At 46.7% G+C, this 17,217-nt stretch overlaps 1 protein-coding gene across 1 annotated transcript; it reads right to left on the bottom strand.

Annotated features, from left to right (window-relative positions):
* Positions 1-35: 35 nt before the first annotated feature.
* Positions 36-16,455, bottom strand: nup155 (nucleoporin 155). The gene is made up of 34 exons (XM_084486590.1): positions 16,323-16,455; positions 15,875-16,040; positions 15,643-15,780; positions 15,404-15,500; positions 15,248-15,318; positions 15,018-15,110; positions 14,308-14,571; positions 13,854-13,927; positions 13,522-13,613; positions 13,326-13,423; positions 13,028-13,195; positions 12,338-12,438; positions 11,734-11,904; positions 11,356-11,466; positions 10,868-10,962; positions 10,692-10,777; positions 10,238-10,373; positions 9,796-9,862; positions 9,501-9,616; positions 8,677-8,780; positions 8,262-8,395; positions 7,559-7,750; positions 7,314-7,452; positions 6,345-6,480; positions 6,002-6,155; positions 5,399-5,503; positions 4,762-4,916; positions 4,259-4,388; positions 3,806-3,919; positions 3,204-3,324; positions 2,985-3,095; positions 2,501-2,637; positions 1,946-2,052; positions 36-993 (listed from the first exon to the last, which is right to left on the bottom strand). The coding sequence occupies exons 2-34, from the start codon at positions 16,014-16,016 to the stop codon at positions 855-857; spliced, it is 4,098 nt and encodes a 1,365-aa protein (XP_084342716.1). The 5' UTR covers positions 16,017-16,040; positions 16,323-16,455; the 3' UTR covers positions 36-854.
* Between the last annotated feature and the right edge of the window lie 762 nt (positions 16,456-17,217).

Raw genomic sequence — 17,217 nt, forward strand, 5'->3', positions numbered from 1 at the left:
TATTTATTCAAGACTGTCTTTAAGAGTTTTAAGAGCACAATTCAGAAAAGGTCAAGGAGACTCTCAAACAGGTTGTAATTATCAACACTCAAAACTTCAAACAGAAACTTTATACAGAAATGCAACAACAAATGCAACCTAAAATTGGTAATACGAGAAGTAGAAGCCGAACAATCACATTTGAGAGCTTGACTTGGCCGTCTACTCAAACATAATTATCCAAAGCAGCTGTTCACAAGGGCACTTCCAATTCATGAGTCACTTAGAAAAGTATCACTATATAAAAAAAACAAAGTTGTATATAAAGAAAGTGTATTGCCCTGCTTGGAAAAGCGATCAAAACAATTGAAATAGCTCATATGCTATTAAACTATTTAATACTTTTCTTCTTGTTGCCAATAAAGATCAACACTGAAGACCAATCAAGGATGATAAAACTAAACATCACTTTCAATTAACGCCCATGTTGATGTACATTACAAGTTATGCATGATTTTATTATGACCTTGTATACCTTGAACAATGTTGTTTGAAAACAATGCCGTCAGCAGTGTCTTATTTTCCAAAGTGATATCCAGGTACTCACACACACAGACACAATTTATAAAACTGGATCGCCGATACAGCCCTTCAGTGTTCCAACTGAAAACCTAACTTGGTCGATGACAACTTCAGCATTTCAGGAAAAACTGAAGTAAAAATGGAGAGAAATCACTATTAAAAAGTCCTTTGTGCAAGATGTTGTTGATCCATCGAGAACAGTTTATTGTACTTTGGTGACCATGACCCCCCCAGGGCGGTTGGGGTCTCCTCGCTTGCGTGTTCTGCAGTGGGGGGACGGGTAGGCTCACCGGTCAGTGCACCTTCTGCAGCTTGGACTGCAGGGCCTTGAAGTTGCCGATGGTCTGCTGCAGGGCCGAGTTGGGGCTGAGCGACTGCAGCTCCACCAGGTAGCCGCAGATGTTGTCCAGGCACACGTTGGTGAAGCGCCGCCTGCGGGTGGAGACGGGGGCGGAGGGGGGAGTTTAGGTGGGCGTCTCGACCGAGTTCTCAAACATAATTTCAATGACAGTGACATTTATTTAGCAGTAGATGCCTTTGACGATGAAGGTATAACCCCAAAAAAGTGCAAGAATCATTGGGCATACATTTTCATAAAATGTAAAAAACATTTTTTTTGGGGTACAAAATAAAATATTTTTTATGAATTATTGTCAATTTTGCATTGTATGTAATAAATGTTGAAATGATAAACAGGAGTGGCCAATATCTTATCATTTATACCACAAAACACAAGGAACCAGTAGAAAATGTTGGTCTAATACAATCTAGCTAAGTGACCATTAAACCCATTAAACGTGAGGCTCTTTCTTTGTGAGTCTCTGGGGTCTATTGCAATAGAAACAGCAGTACATCTCTAGAGTTGCACATTAAAACTTTATTGATCACTTATAAAAAAAACAGGAAAAACTATCTCAAAGGTGCAAAAAGTGCATGGTGGTCTACGGCCCGACGAGTTTCAACCAAGCAATCCCTTTGATTAAGCAAAATAATTAGGTGCTGGGTGAATCGAACGGTGCTTTTCCATTAGAGATGTGGCTTTAACTCGCTCTACCGCAACGCAATTTCCCTTTTCTTACTTCCTATGAGCTGTGTTCACGAGTACACAGTCCCCGGAGCAAAGTAATGAGAAGATGAACAACAATAAAGAAAAGGAAATAAATATAGACTTTTTATGAAGAATTTGACAAAGCAATATCCAAAACATCAGACGGAAGCAGATATCTCCCCCTCTGGAGTCCCGCCCTCCCTCCCAAGTCCCGCCCTCCCTCCCTCTAGAGTCCCGCCCACCCTCCCTCTCGCCAACAACATCCATGTTCAGCCCCCCGTTTCAACCGTTCCATCATGGGATGATGACGCAGGGAGCGAGGGTTCCCGTGGTTACCTATCGTAGGCGGGCACTCTGCTGGGGTCGTCCACGTAGCCAGACAGGAGGACGTGGATACACTCCACCAGGTGGAGGGGCTTCTTCAGACGCTGCCAGCAGGGGTCCTGCACGGCCAGTCACATCATTAGCAAGGCTGCTCAAACCCCCAACACTGTTTATTTAGCAAACCAGCAGCGATCAGGGTCCAGAAGTAACACACCAGCCAAAGCCAGATACACTTGACCAATTGGCAGGAACAATACATTGCAGTTTATGTATTAAAACACTAGCTAGGCTGGTCATTTTTCTACTCTGGCAGGTACAGTTTTTTAGGTAGATAAACTAAAATAGGTAGGCCGGTAGATTTTTCCACTCTGGCAGGTCAACTATTTCAGGGTTATAAATCAAAACAAAAGCTTTGCCCGTCGATTCTAACAAAAACAGGGACTTTTGGATCCAGGCAGCGATCCACACAAACGCTCACACGTTTGTGTGGATCTCTGTCAGGATCCAAAAGTCCCTGTTTGTGTGGATCTCGTGTGGTGTCTCGTCGTCTTGACACGTCAGGCGTACCCGTGTCTTAAACAGCTGGTCGTAGACGTCCAGCAGGCGCTGCAGCTGCACGCCAATCTCCAAGGTGGTGCCGATGACGAAGCCCACGTCCCACTGGAGCCGACAAACCTCCTGTTCCAGGTGCATGACCAGGAACTCTGGGGAGGGAGAGAGGGAGCGAGAGTGGGAGCCATTAAGACACAAAACACATGACGTCTTAAGTCTTGAACGGTTCCTTGCAAAGCGATTCTCCACCCGCGGGAACGAGTGTCAACGAGTCACTAAAGGCCGAAAGGTGATTAAGTCAATTACAGAGAAATTGCACCGGCTTGCTGGAATTGCCCTACGGAGAGATGGGGTGGACAAAAAGAATAAAAAGGGGGCGATATCCGACACCAGAGGCTGAGTTTAATCACGCTAAAGTGATTTGTAAGAGCGAGGGGAGGAATTACATTTAAAAGGAGTGAGGAAGTGCGAGGCCTGCTTTAAGGAGGCCGGTGCTCACCTAGAGGGAAGTATCTGGGCGTCCCAGCGTAGAGCTTTCCCAGCGACACCAGCTTCAGGCTGAGGGACCTCATTCTGTCCTGGGGGCTCATGGCCTGGCTGTCTGCCAGCTCTGCAACAGAGGAGGAGAATACATGAGGATAGTCTCTAGTCCCACTAGTTCCCAGAGGCTTACAGCTGAGATCAGAAGGGCGAAATTGGTATTTGAGAGCAGGCGCACCTTTCTCGATGATGTCACGCCACAGCGAGTGGATCAGGATGGTGTCTGAGTAACCCGCACAGTGGACGATGGCCAGCTTGCACTCAGACAGTTTGAAGTACTCTGCGTACCCTGCAAAGAGCTACGCACAGACGATACATAATCACACTCACTGTGTAACGGAATACACCGAAGACCATCGTTATAGTTCTCTAGACACTAGGGATGTGAATAACTCAAATTTTTCATGATCGAATAATCAGTGGGTGGTATGAACGAATAATAGATTATTTGATGTGTGCCGACATTTACAAAGGCAGCCATAGATCATCGGCAAGAAATCACTCAAAAAAACGCAAAAAAACAAACTTTAACAGTGATCAGTGTTTGTGTTGTATGCATATATATTAATATTTATGCTTGTGTATTGTTTTTCTGTACATGATTAATAATAATTAAAAAAACGAATAGTTCTACAGAACCAACATTAGTTCTGTAATTCTTGTTTATTTGAATGGGAAAAAATGTTAATGGTCCAAATGTTAAAAATCGGCTTTGACCCTTGGGAACGAATAATGAATAATCAACTATTCTGACCCATCCTTACTAGACACCACTCTCACCTTAGAGATGTGTATGATCTCTAGATCCAGCTCGGATATGGCCTTCTTGGCTGACGGATGCTGGGAGTACTGCCTGGCCAGCGTCTCCTGGATCTGGGCTTGGATGCGCACCACCTTTCATGTGTTCATAGAGGAGAGGGCAGGACGATGTCAACAGGTCACGATGACCTCATCATGACATCATCAATGAAGCCTTGACTTTTTATGTAAACACAATTCAGGACATTTAGCAGACTCTTTTACCCATAGAAACTTGCAACAGGGAAATCAAGGTACATGACAGTCAGGATTTGGGGGCTTCTTGCTCAAGGATGCCTACAGGTAGACTGGACCGTTGCGGTTCGAACCTACAACCCACGAGCGTCCCTTTACTAGACTACCCTGCCCCCACGCATCTTTGTTCTTCCCCCCCCCCCCCCCCACCCTCATTCAGCGACCACTCGCCCTGCCTACCTCCATCTTCTCCTCCAGCTGGTGGAGGAACTCCCCGTCGGCGCCCTGCGTGGAGAGGGTGGAGGAGCTCTTGGCCGACAGGATGGCCCTGGAGATGTACTCCAGACGCTGCTTCAGGGAGATCTCCGTGCTGCGCGGCCCACAGTCAACAGTTAGTTAATCCCGCGTTCGGATGCTCTCCCCTCAATGAAAGCTCATCGATTTGACACCCATTTGTTTTTCTAAATTAAATCGCAGCGGCTGCTGCAGACACGCATAGGCCGGAATAATGTTATTATAACAAAAATGCTTCACTCAGTCTACCATTATTCTGAGTTCTAATAAAATCATAACAAAATATATAGGAAATAGGACAGCACCATCATTTTAAATCGTATCAGTACCGGAGCTTTACAAAGATACACCAGCACAAAAACAAATTAGTCAGAGTAAAACCTGCCTTCGGGTTCGTAACAAAGTGTTGAACACAGCGCTCGGAGTGGAACATCTCATCGCTCTCTCACCTGCGCATCTCGGCCAGGTGCGCCAGCACGTGCGCCGCCTTGCCGAAGTTGCGGCTCTTCTCGTAGTAGCGCCACAGCAGGTCCATGTTGCGCACCTTGCTCTGGTCCTGCTTGTTCATGCGCTTCAGGTGGTCCTCCAGATAGGGCGAGTTCACCTGCAGAAGAAGAAGAAGAAGAAAAAGAAAGGACCAATCATGATCGAGAGAAGGAGGTCATTAGAATGATGAGTAACGATGATGATGGTGGTGATGGGGACCCACAAGTCTTTATATGCACGTTAAAAAGGTGCTGTAGATGAGATTTAAGAGCCGTTATTTGAGTAATTTGTTAATAAAAAGCCATCTGTCAAGTATTATTGAGCAAAGAGCACGGTGAGAATATCTGTTGAGTCAACTGCCAAGATGTTAGACCGCTTCAGGTTCATTTCTGACCAATCAGGGCATCTCCTCCCCGATTGGTTCATGGAATAAATCTGGCCTGTCAACCACAGGTGAGTGAAATGCGACCCTTCCCAATGGCAGAGAAACATTAGGAAGGAGGGTACGAGTGTTTTTATGTATAAAAGGTCACTCCCTTCTGCACGTCTCTGTAAATCGATCCTACAACCACTTTAAACAGGGAGAGAAAACATGTTTACCTCCAGCAGCTTCTCCGTGAGGTCGGCCTGGATGAGCCAGTTGTACAGGGCGATGTGAAACAGCTCGTCCTGGGACCTCTGGGCCAGCTGCAGCATCTGCTCGAACTGCAGAGGACGAGGAGAACAGAAGAAGCGGAGGAGAGGGGTCAGATTCTGCAGGATAACTCAGGGCCAGTGAATGAAAAAATCATGCTTATTGTTTTTTAAAAGTAAATCGAATTCTGTTAGATTGTCTTCTGTGATCTTAGACATAGTAGTCTGAACTAAAATAAAAGACTCCATTGTTTTCATGCCGCCGAAGTGACACCGATACAGAGAGGGTGCAGTAAGGCTGTTGTTGTTGGCCGTGTCCGAGGGAGGGTTAAGCTTCTCTGACAATCGTGTTGTCAGAGAAGCTATAAATATATAAAATATAAAATATCGCTCGTTATAGCGCCCACACTCAACTTCGCATACTAGCTTAAAAAAAAAGAAGATTATCACAAAGGCACAGTGGGCCGTAACCATGGTGATAACACCTCCCCCCCCCCCCTCCACCCTAGCACTCAGCCCAAAAAATGATTCTTCAATTACTTTACCCCATGCGTTCCCTGCAGTACTCACGTGAGCGGTGGCGTCCTCATTGCTGAGCATGTTGGGGTCAGAGGTCATGACGGGGGGTCCCGGCTGCTTGGGCACGCTGGGGGACTGGGGGGCGGCCTTACTGTGGGTCACCAGCTCCTGCATGGTGTCCGTGATGCACTTGTAGCACAGCAGTCTGGGGCGGGGAGGGAGACAGAGGTCAGAGGTCAAAGGGTACTGCAGGACACTCAATACATTTGACTTTTTGTGAAAACAATGTGCGGGATACCCAAACCTGGGAAACAAAACTGGAGATAAGACGGCCAGTGTCTGATACATTGATGCGAATGCTAACGATAACTTAAGGTGATGCTGCTGTCCGCACCTCTCCTGGAAGGCCAGGTGGCCCGCCCGGTCATCCTCCGGCTCCCCATTCTTGTAGTAGTGCGGCCCCAGACCCTGGGGGTCCTTCTTCTCCGCCGCCGTCAGACACAGCTCCAGCACGCCCTCGTAGAAACGCACTACGGAAGAGGGAACGTGGGCTTAGCATGCACCACTCCATGTGCATGTGTGGCTCCCTACCTGGTCTGTACTTGGGTTGTGCCGATGGACGATGTCATCGTTCATTGTGATGGCTGACCGACATCACGATGGAGAGCCACCTGCCCAGTACACGCCCCCCACCCCACCCCCTGTCAGTCAGACACACACTAATCCTAGTCTCTTCTATAGTTAACCTAAAAACTTTGCAGAGATTGCTCTGGAAATTAAATTGAGAATATAACTAATGCATATACATTCTATTTTAATAACGGTTGCCTGTGCCAGAGACGTCACGTGTTAGTCTTCCGCGATCTGCTCACATTTCTCGAGCCAGATTACACCGTGCCATGTTGCCAAACTATGACTGTTCGCCTGGAGAAAATGTACAGCGAAGCAGCAGCCTCCCTCCATGAGATCCTGTACTCAGCGGAGAAAGTTGCCATCACCACCGATGCTTGGACAGCGTTGACTACGAGTCGTACGTGACTGAGACGTTCACTTTTTTACTGACTGGGTTGTGCAGAGCGCGATCCGCCAGACCCGCTCAATACCAGAGAGGCACACTGCGGAAAACATGAATTTTCGTTTCCAAATATTTATTTTAAAACAAAAATATCTGTTTTAGTGTGTTTATGTTAAATGAAATGGTTTTATAGCTTAAACAAATTCCGTTACAAAGAGGAGGCGCGCAGCGTCAATATCCTATTTAAATGGAAAACAAACCATTGGCGTGAGTGAGAGAGTCAAAGAGTGAATGAGCATGTCCCTAACCATATCTGTACTGGGAGCAGGTGAGCAAGTGCGCCCTTACCCTGTCTGTACTGGAAGCAGACCAGTGGCAGGTCCGTGTGCTGGCTGATCTGCTGGTAGAGCTGCAGGGACTCCCTCAGGGTCCTCTCCTTGTCCGCCTTGTTCTGGATCTGCCTGGAGCCCTGCAGCAGCTCGTTGGCCTGGGGAGGAAACACGGAGACATGGTTAACACCGACCGCATAGCAGCAGAGGAGGGGTAATGGATACTGATTGCTTGCTCGCGTGCGTGCGTGCGTACACACACACCTTGGAGCAGACGCTGTCGTCGCTGGTGTACAGCAGCGGGCAGGTGTCCCGGAGGTGGCGGCTGACGGCGTCCACGCTGGCGTTGTCCTTGATGTAGACGTTGATGAGGGCCGTGATCAGCGCCCCGCTCAGCTCCTTGCCGCGGATCACCACGTCTCGGAAGCTGGCGCCCTTCATCTGGTCCTGGTACTCCTGAGCGAACACACACACACAGTCAGGTTTACTGTGACATAAAAAAAGGCCTTCTCGTACGACTGTGGGATAGCGGTACTTGACCCGGATATCATTTTTTATTCCGGCAGTTCCTTTAATAGGCTGTATTATAATACAGTTATGCATTACATAAACTGAATTTAAGTACGTCATTTTTTAAAAATGAACAAAAAGGGGGTGGGATGGTCTAGTGGTTACAGTGTTATGGCTCCCAGCTAAAAGGGGTTTTATCATTTCAAAAACACACGTCTTAGTGTGCTTCTTAATGTCTCTATCCGTCTTCTTTGGAAAGAAAAGCGAGCACACACACACACACACACACACACACACACACACACACACACACACACACACACACACACACACACACACACACACACACACACACACACACACACACACACACACACACACACACACACACACACACACACACACACACACAGTGAGGACAGAGAGAGCGAGGACAGAGACAGAGTGAGCTGGGTACCGTGGGAAGCTCGGAGAGGATGAGGCTGAACTTGTGGTCGCAGAGCAGCTTCCACAGGGCCAGGGTCTGACAGGAGCGGTGCACCAGCTGCTGCAGCTCCTGCAGGGACATCTTCTCATACACCTGGGCCTCCACTGGGACACGGATGGAGAGGGGAGAAGAGGTAAGCAACAGCATAAAACCTACCCAGAGTGTACTGGGCATGTGGATACACTTTTCCGTGGAGAGTTTGAAATGATCTTGATTCACTAGACAAACACAGAAAAGGTGGTGCAACTTCAACGAGAGAAAACGTTGAAGAAATAATAAAATCAAAAACACCATTGGAGACCAAAGCTTATCAAATGTTGATAAGTCTCTTGTGGAGGTCCACACGCACGTGTTTCTCCTTTCACATTGAGACATCATCACTCACTCTGGTACTTCCTCTGGAGCTCCTGCTGGACCTGCTGGGTGCTGGCGCCGTCCGGCCGCATGAAGCCCAGCAGACGCTGCTGCAGGTTGGCCGGGGAGCCGAAGCTAAGGGTAGTGAACAGGGACAGTTAGCTCAGTGAGGGGCCGGAGACTCCACTGGGCTCCATTGCACATGCCTCTAGATACAGTATGAGCTGCATCCAAGTCCAGGATTAATGAGGTCTATGACCTCGATATGAGGGTGTATTGATCAATGCTGTTCCTTCATACACGAAAACAATATATTACTTTGAATCATCTTTTGATTTCCTGAAATTTGGCTTAGATTCCAACGCTGTGGTGAGTACAAGGGTGAAAGAGTAACACTACTTGTTCGAATCATAAAAACTGATTTGACAGTAGCTTGACAACTCAGTATTCAGAGGGGATGTCAAGTTGATTTGATGCCAATTTTTCCCACCACTTTAATCACAAGGACAAACGTTCACACTCTTGGTTGGCCTTGCAATTGGCAGTGATCAGAATGGCGATAGCACACTTGAAATGTGACTTTAGAAGTTTTAATGGCATGCAACGCGCATGCATATATATATATATATATATACACACACACACACAGTATTAAAATAGGGCCTTGGCATTGAGAATATTTAATTCTTTCGATCCAGAAATATAACTTTTTTTAATTTTATATTATGTACCACTAATGGTGACAAGAGCAACAAGACATGGAGTTTAACATCAGTTTGTTTGCGGTGATGCAGCAATGGAGGATGCAGGCTGTGCTAGGGACAGCTGTAGCAGAGTAGTACAGTGGATATTTACCTGGCGGGTCCCAGTGAGGACTGGCTGAACTGGGAGTTCTTGTCCAGAAACTCCCTCAAGCCGAGTAGCTCCTGTAGGACCCTCTCCAGATCACCCACAGCCACGGTGCTCTCCAACTGAAACCACATGGGGTCATGTATTACATTTAGCAGACCACCTTTATCCAAAGCATCGTACAAATAGGGCTCAGATGGGAGGCCTTGACATTCAGAATATACAGAATATGAACTACAAAAGTGAAAAAAAAACATTAAAACATTTATGTATTACTTGCGATATTAGGTAGGATACTTACAATGTTGAGATTCTGGTTGCCCGCGTTGATGGTCTTCTCAACAGCAAGGCTCCCATCCCAGACGTTCCTGTTGGGATAAAAAATCCAGTCAGCAGGGAAGCAGATGGAGATACCGCAGCACAAACACCAACATTTTACAACCTTAGTTATCAGACAATATGTACTTTAATCATCACAGATGGGATACTTGGAGGTCACAGCGAAAGCACCAGTCAATAACTGCTTTAAAAGGTTATTAAAAAAAGAGATCCACAAAAAATCTCCAAAAGTTAAGCAAACATATCTTTAGACACAATATGAGTAAAAACACAAAATGTGCAAAGACTTGATTGACCAGTGAGGTAAACATAATCGACGGTGTAGGCTAAACGACGGACGTCACACATCTAGAACTAGCGATCAGTGCTAATTCAGGACAGCCCTGCGCGGCTACGCTACTCACCCTAGGATGCGGCTGAAGTAGATGCAGATCCCGCTGTGCTTCCCGGAGAAGACGACCTCCGGACCGGCCGTCACCGGCCCCATGGGCGTGGAGCAGATGTTGGGGTTGAAGTGGGTGCCGAGGTGAGGCGTCATTCCTGAGGGGCGTGGGGAAACGAGGAGGACGTTGTCAATACAGGTAGAACGATGAAGCGTTGATGTATCGTACAGAACGGCCGGTCAAATTGGATGTCAGAAACCATCAAGGAGGCGATGGTTTGCCAGTGATCATTGGTGGAACTGTACAGAACCGTCACTGAAGGCCAATAGACAGAGAGAAGAAAGGGGAATGATGGAGAATTGGATAAACAATATTTTTGGTTAAATTAAGTGAATTCCATGAAAAGCAAACATTTATTACATATATTTTCATTTGAACTCACGGGTCAACATTGATCAATAGGGATGAAACTCACCCTGTACAGGAGAGCCAAACATGGGGCCCGCCGTGGCAGGAGTCTGGAAGGCAGAGGGGAACTTCATCTGTGCTTCGCCTCCGTACCTGAGTTAAAGCACATTAAACGTTAACACCTTAACACTGTCTGTACAGCGGGTGACTGACTGAATGGGGGGAGTGAGTCTCCTCACTGACCTGAAGAAAGCCCGGGTGGCCCACTGGGACACCTCGCGGTCACAGGCTGCCCTGGAGCAGGCCAGGATCAGGGAGGTGGCGCAGGCCTGCTCCTCCTGCGACCACCAACGACGACACGGTTAAAGACCCAGGTCACATGACTGCAAGGCCATTGCTATTGTGCTGGACTCCATACTCTAATCGACCCTTTTTAACAGAGGTGTCATTGTAGCACAAACATAGGTGTCGCTCAAGACACTGATTATGGGTGTGCTACTTGTTATGTACCAGGGTACAGGTTGCAGTATAAACAAGTGAAGATAATCCATCTACTCTCCGTGCCCTGGTACATCAAAGTGGCAGACCCATAATAAGTGTTGTGAGCGACATCTGTGGTGGCCCTGAGAAGACACATCTGTGAAAGGGGTCTTTCATAAAATCTTTTGTCTCGATCATTTATGTATGGCCATCTTTGATATGTAATCAAACACTTAGTTTTGAATGCGTACCCGGTGCAGTTTGAAGAAGCGCTCCACCTCCTCGCTCTCTCCTCCAGCACACGTCACCAGCAGATGCCTCAGCTGGTCCACGGGCCGCAGCTTGTGGAAGATGTGGCTCCCCTATAGGGACAAGTAGATTAAAACTCAACTTTTACATTCATATCCAAAGAGGCAATACTGCATGATTCCGAGCCCTTCACCTTTTCATATTTTAAAGCGTTATTCATACAAATGTTTGACAAAAACCTGAATATCCTATTTACAAGGATACCATTCAAAACATTTTAGAATAAGACTTGAAACATTACAAAACGTGAACATTTAAAGGCTCCAATCAGGTAAGCAGCGACTACAGACAGGTACGTTAGAACGCTCCTTGAAGTTCACCTTTGCCGAGAGGAGCACAAACTTCTGTTGGGGAATGTTGTGCTGCTGCACCACGACGGGGGAGTCTGTGAGGGGTATCAGCTCTCTGTTGAGGGGGGTGGACACCCTGCTGGGACGCTCCTCTTCTATGGCACTGAGAGCCCAGGAGTGGCCATCCACGTTGGACATCATCTGCGTCGAGACAGAGAGAGAAGAGTATTGTGAGAGACTGAAGTAATACGGAAGGCTGCAGTATGCAACATTTGCTATTTCAAGCTTTCCTAGTCTAAAATGTGACCTTTGTCAATTTGATAACACGGGGTATGAGGATATCAACTGGCTATTGGTCACTTCCGACCAGAAAAGGCGAGCTGCTGAAAAATAAGATTTCCCAGTTTTCTATGCAGAATCGCCAATGAGCCTAAGTCACTGTAGCTCTTGACCATTAGCATGACAATAACATTTGATCATTAGCTTGCTTAGAACAGAAAGGTGAACACTGTATTGATGAACAATAAAAAACAGACATTAATCATCTTTTGACATGATATCAACCTCCAAAGATGGGTTTGTTTAGAGCATAATTGAAAGTCCTGTGACCAAAGCCCAGCCTCGGCGATCCTACCTGAGCCTCCATCAGGGGTTTCTTGAAGGGGAAGGAGTCGTGGTTGATGCACCACAGCAGGTCACTGTCCTCCGTCTCAGACGCAGCCATCAACAGAACGCCTGCCATGACAAAGATGCTCATTACACCAACTCCCTCGCCAAGGAGTTCAGAGTCAAGGGGGAGCAACATAAGACTTTTATCTGCATTTTCTGGCGCATCAGCATCAATTATAGTATTGTAATCCATCATCTTAATGTCAAAGTAAGATACATAGTCTTTACTATGCCTTAACTACGCAAAGACTGAATTTGTTTGGAGACTCTTATTGGCAAAGTTGCATATTTATGTGCTTGAAATTCATTAGGCTGATGAAGTTGTCCATTACAGCTCAGTGCTGCCAGGGAGACATTACCTGTAGAGAGATAGCTGCTGCCAATAGAAATATGCCTGTACTGCTGAAACAACTAGTCGATTAATCTGGTCATATATCAAGTAAACGCCTCACATGCAAATGTCAAACCTTTTGGGGTCTAAATACTTTCTTTTTCATTTTCTTAACCGTTTGTCTAGTCAAAACTAGCTAATTTAATACACCGCTTTGGACTTCCGGTGACGGTAGATAGTCGATTTGTTTTGTGGCAGCCATAACCCTCTTTACATAAGGCGCTTTCCTCACTTTTATCAAACGTTAGCTATGCCTTGCGGTACCTTTGCTGTAGAGGGCCTTGTGGACCGTGCTGGGCTTCTGTAGCGTTGACGAGGCAGAGAAGCCCGGGGGCAGGCGCACGTGGACCAGAGCCAGCGTGGAGGGCCGCTGGCCCGCGTTCTTATGGGGAGGGGGTGCAAAGGGTGCGGTGCAGAAGTAGAGGCGCACGCCTACGTTTGAAGGACAAAAAAAAAAAAAAGAAAAAAAAAGGTGAATACGCAAATCGATATACTTTCAAGCCGAGATTTATGACAGACGTTGAATCAAACAGCGACGACGGGAGTGTTTGATGCGTCTTACCCGCGTGGGTGATGGCCAGGAGGTGGCAGTTGGAAGACTCAGAGCGTTGGATCACAGAGATCTGGACGATGGGCTTGAACACTGAGCGATCAATCGTCCTGGGAACAGAATACAAAGCCATCGATGAGAATGAGAGAAAGTGCTTGAGTATTTTTCGGGACACCACCACAGTGGGAGGATATTTGTTGAAACGTACTTGGCAATGTTTCCAGCTGCGTTGACGATGGTGTTCTGACACATGTACGCCACGCGGCTCATGCCCTGCCCGTTTGCACCGAGGTCATACACCTGGAAGAAAATAAAAACACAAAAATACTTTAAAATACACCGTCACGAATTTGCTATGCTGGATGAAAAGTGTTTCAGTCAATTCAGCGCTCCAGCTGGTGGACTTTTTCTGAACTACCTTTCAGAAATACTTCATAGTATTTCAGTTTGATTACACAATACTAGTTTTACATAATTACACATTGTATGTATATATAGCACTTCTCCAGATACAAAAATACAAAATAAAACATAGAATACCTGTAGCATCCCTTTCTCCGAGCGCGTGTAGAGAATGTTGCGGGAGTTGTCGACGGCGATCTGCAGAATAGGATCTGCGGAGCACAACGACAAAAACACATTCACAACACTGCCAAACAAAATGGTAAATGGTCCTCATTTATATAGCGCTTTTATCCAAAGAGCTTTACAGTGTTGACTGACATTCACCCATTCATGCACACATTCACACACCAACGGCGGAGTCAATCACGCAGGGCGACAGCCAGCTCATCAGGAGCAATTAGGGTGAGGCGTCTTGCTAAGGGACACCACGACACTCAGCTAGGAGGAGCCGGGGATCGAACCAGCAACCTTGCGGTTACCAGCCAACCCACTCTACCTCCTGAGCTAATGCCGCCCCACAAAACAAGTTCAGAAACCATCAGAAACATCACCCCCCCACCCCCCCCACAGCAGGAGCAGGCCTCCTCACCATCCTCTGAGAAGGAGAACTGCAGCACGGAGGGGATAAGGAAGGACAGGCTACTCTTGGAGTGGTTGATCTTGCGGCAGCGCTGGCTGAACCAGCCTGCCTCCGCCTGGTAGGCCATCTCGTACAGGCAGCCGTCCTTGCCCGCCATGAACATACGGCCCTGGTCGGTGGCGGTGATGGCATGGATGTAGACGTTGTCCGTAGGGATGGTGTAGAGGGGGTCGGGCATCAGCTGCATGCCCCCAGACATGCTGTCGTTCAGGCCTGTGGGACAGGGAAGACGATATAAAGATAGACATATATAGCTATAGATAGAGATATAGCCATCTATCTAACCCACATTCAATAGAATGTGGGTTAGATAGAGGGCGGAGATGGCTTGTTTTCTGGCACCGGTGTTCACCTCCTCATCGCGACCTAATTGCTCCATTAGCAGTTTGAACTGAGACGGCCAAGGAGGTCAATGTATGAGGATGAAAGTTTAATATATATAATATCTGGGAGAGAATAATATAATATGCTGCACTTTAATCTAGGTCAAATCCATTAGCTTCCAAAGCTGCAGGGCAGGTACAAACATTTTTTTACTTTGAACAGCCTTCTGAAACACAGAAAATAACTCAAAGGTCCAAAAAAGCTGTAATCCGGATTCCAAGTGGCAATTTAGAACAACAATGCAACAAACAAAGGTTTGTCTGTGTGGGACTCACCAGCCTGGCCTTTAGGAAAGCTGAGCCCCAGGATAACAACGTCCACTGACGTAGCGAGCACCAGCAAGTAGTCGATGTTCTGCTGAAACATCCCTAGCAAAAGAAAGCAACGGGTCAAGCTTGTGCTACTCAAAGCAAGGCAAAAAACGACGGACACAGTTAATAATCAGTTTATCGTTAAACACAAATTTAAGTAAAGAGTTATTAATATAGAGGGGTTCAAGAGTTACCTGGTTTCGGTTTAACCAGTCCCACTGAAAGGATGGTTTCTATTAGACCGTCAAAGTATGCCACATCCCCTCTGTGAAATTAAAACGCTTAGTTAGGTTTAATGGTGGTGGCATGATTTAGTTGACTATATACATAAAGAGTTAAACGGTACGCACCCATCTTCATAATTCCACATGAAGATATCATTGTCAATCGTCAGCCAGGCTCGAGAGATCTCAGGAAAAACACCCATCATGCAATTACACTGCATATCTGTCCAAGTTGTTAAGGAGTAACATACCCATCTATGATCATACTGGGCTATACTTTTGAAACACTGAAAACGGGACATTCCAGAGACAAGAGATCCAATGCAAACGTTATGTTGTTGCTTATCGCACATGAGAAAGGATACGGCTGAACTGCTCAACAAGTTCTGGAGGTAGAGGAACTCTGCGGACAGCGCTGAGCTCCGGGAGGTTCGGCACGCTCAGTAGACCTGGTCCCTGCAGGGGGTAGTCCATATCCGACGTACCGGATAGCGACGGAGCATCTGCGGTACGAGGGAAAAGATTGATAGACTACATGTGAGACCAGCAACTCATGATGACATCTAGCGTTGATCAATAAGCGGTACGATCACTCACTGTGAGAGAAAACTGACAGAAGCTCTGACAGGTCAGGGAAGCAACGGTCCTCCTGGAGGTGTCGGTCAATAATCCTGCCGGAGTTCTCCAGCGCTTCGGCAAACACCGCGGCGGGGCTGGTGGCTCCGAGGACGGGCGGCATGGCTATGTTTAGCTACACAACTATCTGCTGGCACAAGTTGGGGAACAGAGGAATCAGCTCAGAGAAAAAATAACATGTCACTTCCAGTTTGAGCGCATACATACATGACTTAGAAACAGTATAGTTTGAACAACTAATTAAAAAAAGACAGATCGGTATTTCTCTGTTGAGTATCAATAAGCAGCATGTTTAAAACGGGCAGAATGTATACGCAGGTTGGAGCTAGCCCAAGTCATGCCAGTGGGTAAGCTAACTGCTAAATGGCTAGGTTAATATTGAACCGCTAAAATTATAAACATGTATTACCCGAACAGAAAGAAGTCCGGTAGTGCCGACTCCCTTGGCCACAAAGTCACTTCCCGGTAGAACGTGCAGGATTTTGAATTTGTTAACACACAGAAGAACTTGTCAGAAACCGCCAATCTCATGCACCTCAAGTGAATGGCTGCTGCTGGAGACGTATTTCCGGGGGAGGCAACGCGCAATGACGACGTGATGTATAACAAATATAATTTATATCACAAGCATATGGATTTATGATCGAATATCCACTTCGTTTTAGTGTTTGTCTTCTGTAAAATTCTCACGTGAATTCAAATCGTTTGAACCACGAGTGTATAAGCACTTGAAAGACATGCTTGAACTACAATCAACAGTCGCGTAACTCTGACGTAGTCACTGGCCAGCTTTAAATTAGCGCGCGACCGCCGCGGCTCTTCGCGTCTTTCCAGCGTTGGAAGAAGCGCTCCGTTCAGGACCCAGCGAGGCATGGTTCCCGAATGGTCTCCTACGATCAGTTCAGTAATGCATTACATTACTGGCGTGAGATTCTGTAGAATCTTGTAATGCATACCTTATAGCAGGGTCCGCGGGTGTACTGGGCTGGGCTTTAGCAGTTTAGCCCAGGCTTTAGCCCAGTTCAGACCAAAGATTCGCGACGCAACGACTTGCAACGAGACGGTTTTAGAACGTCGCAGGGGAAAAGTTGCAGCAGTGTGAACTGGTCGTCGCAAGGCGTTGCAAGGAGTCGCCAAAGATTGAACATGTCAAATCGCCAGGTCGCCGCTTCATGAAACAGAAGGCCTATCTTAGAGACCTTTGACAAACTTCAATGCAATTTATTAATTTCTCATGAAAAGTATTAAAAACCATTAAACCATTGATAATTAAGCAATGAAGACACCCAATAATACTCATATAC

This window comes from Micromesistius poutassou, assembly GCF_964030765.1.
Source record: "Micromesistius poutassou genome assembly, chromosome: 22".
Lineage (NCBI taxonomy): Eukaryota > Metazoa > Chordata > Actinopteri > Gadiformes > Gadidae > Micromesistius > Micromesistius poutassou.

Bases quoted from the DNA above. Each gene is read 5' to 3' on its own strand.
- nup155 (XM_084486590.1), bottom strand. From the start codon at position 16,016: ATGCCGCCCGTCCTCGGAGCCACCAGCCCCGCCGCGGTGTTTGCCGAA. The intron at 13,928-14,307 runs GTGAGGAGGCCT...TGTGCTCCGCAG, and splicing joins GTTCTCCTTCTCAGAGGATG to ATCCTATTCTGCAGATCGCC. The intron at 7,453-7,558 runs GTGTGTGTGTAC...TTTCCTCCCCAG, and splicing joins ACGACAGCGTCTGCTCCAAG to GCCAACGAGCTGCTGCAGGG.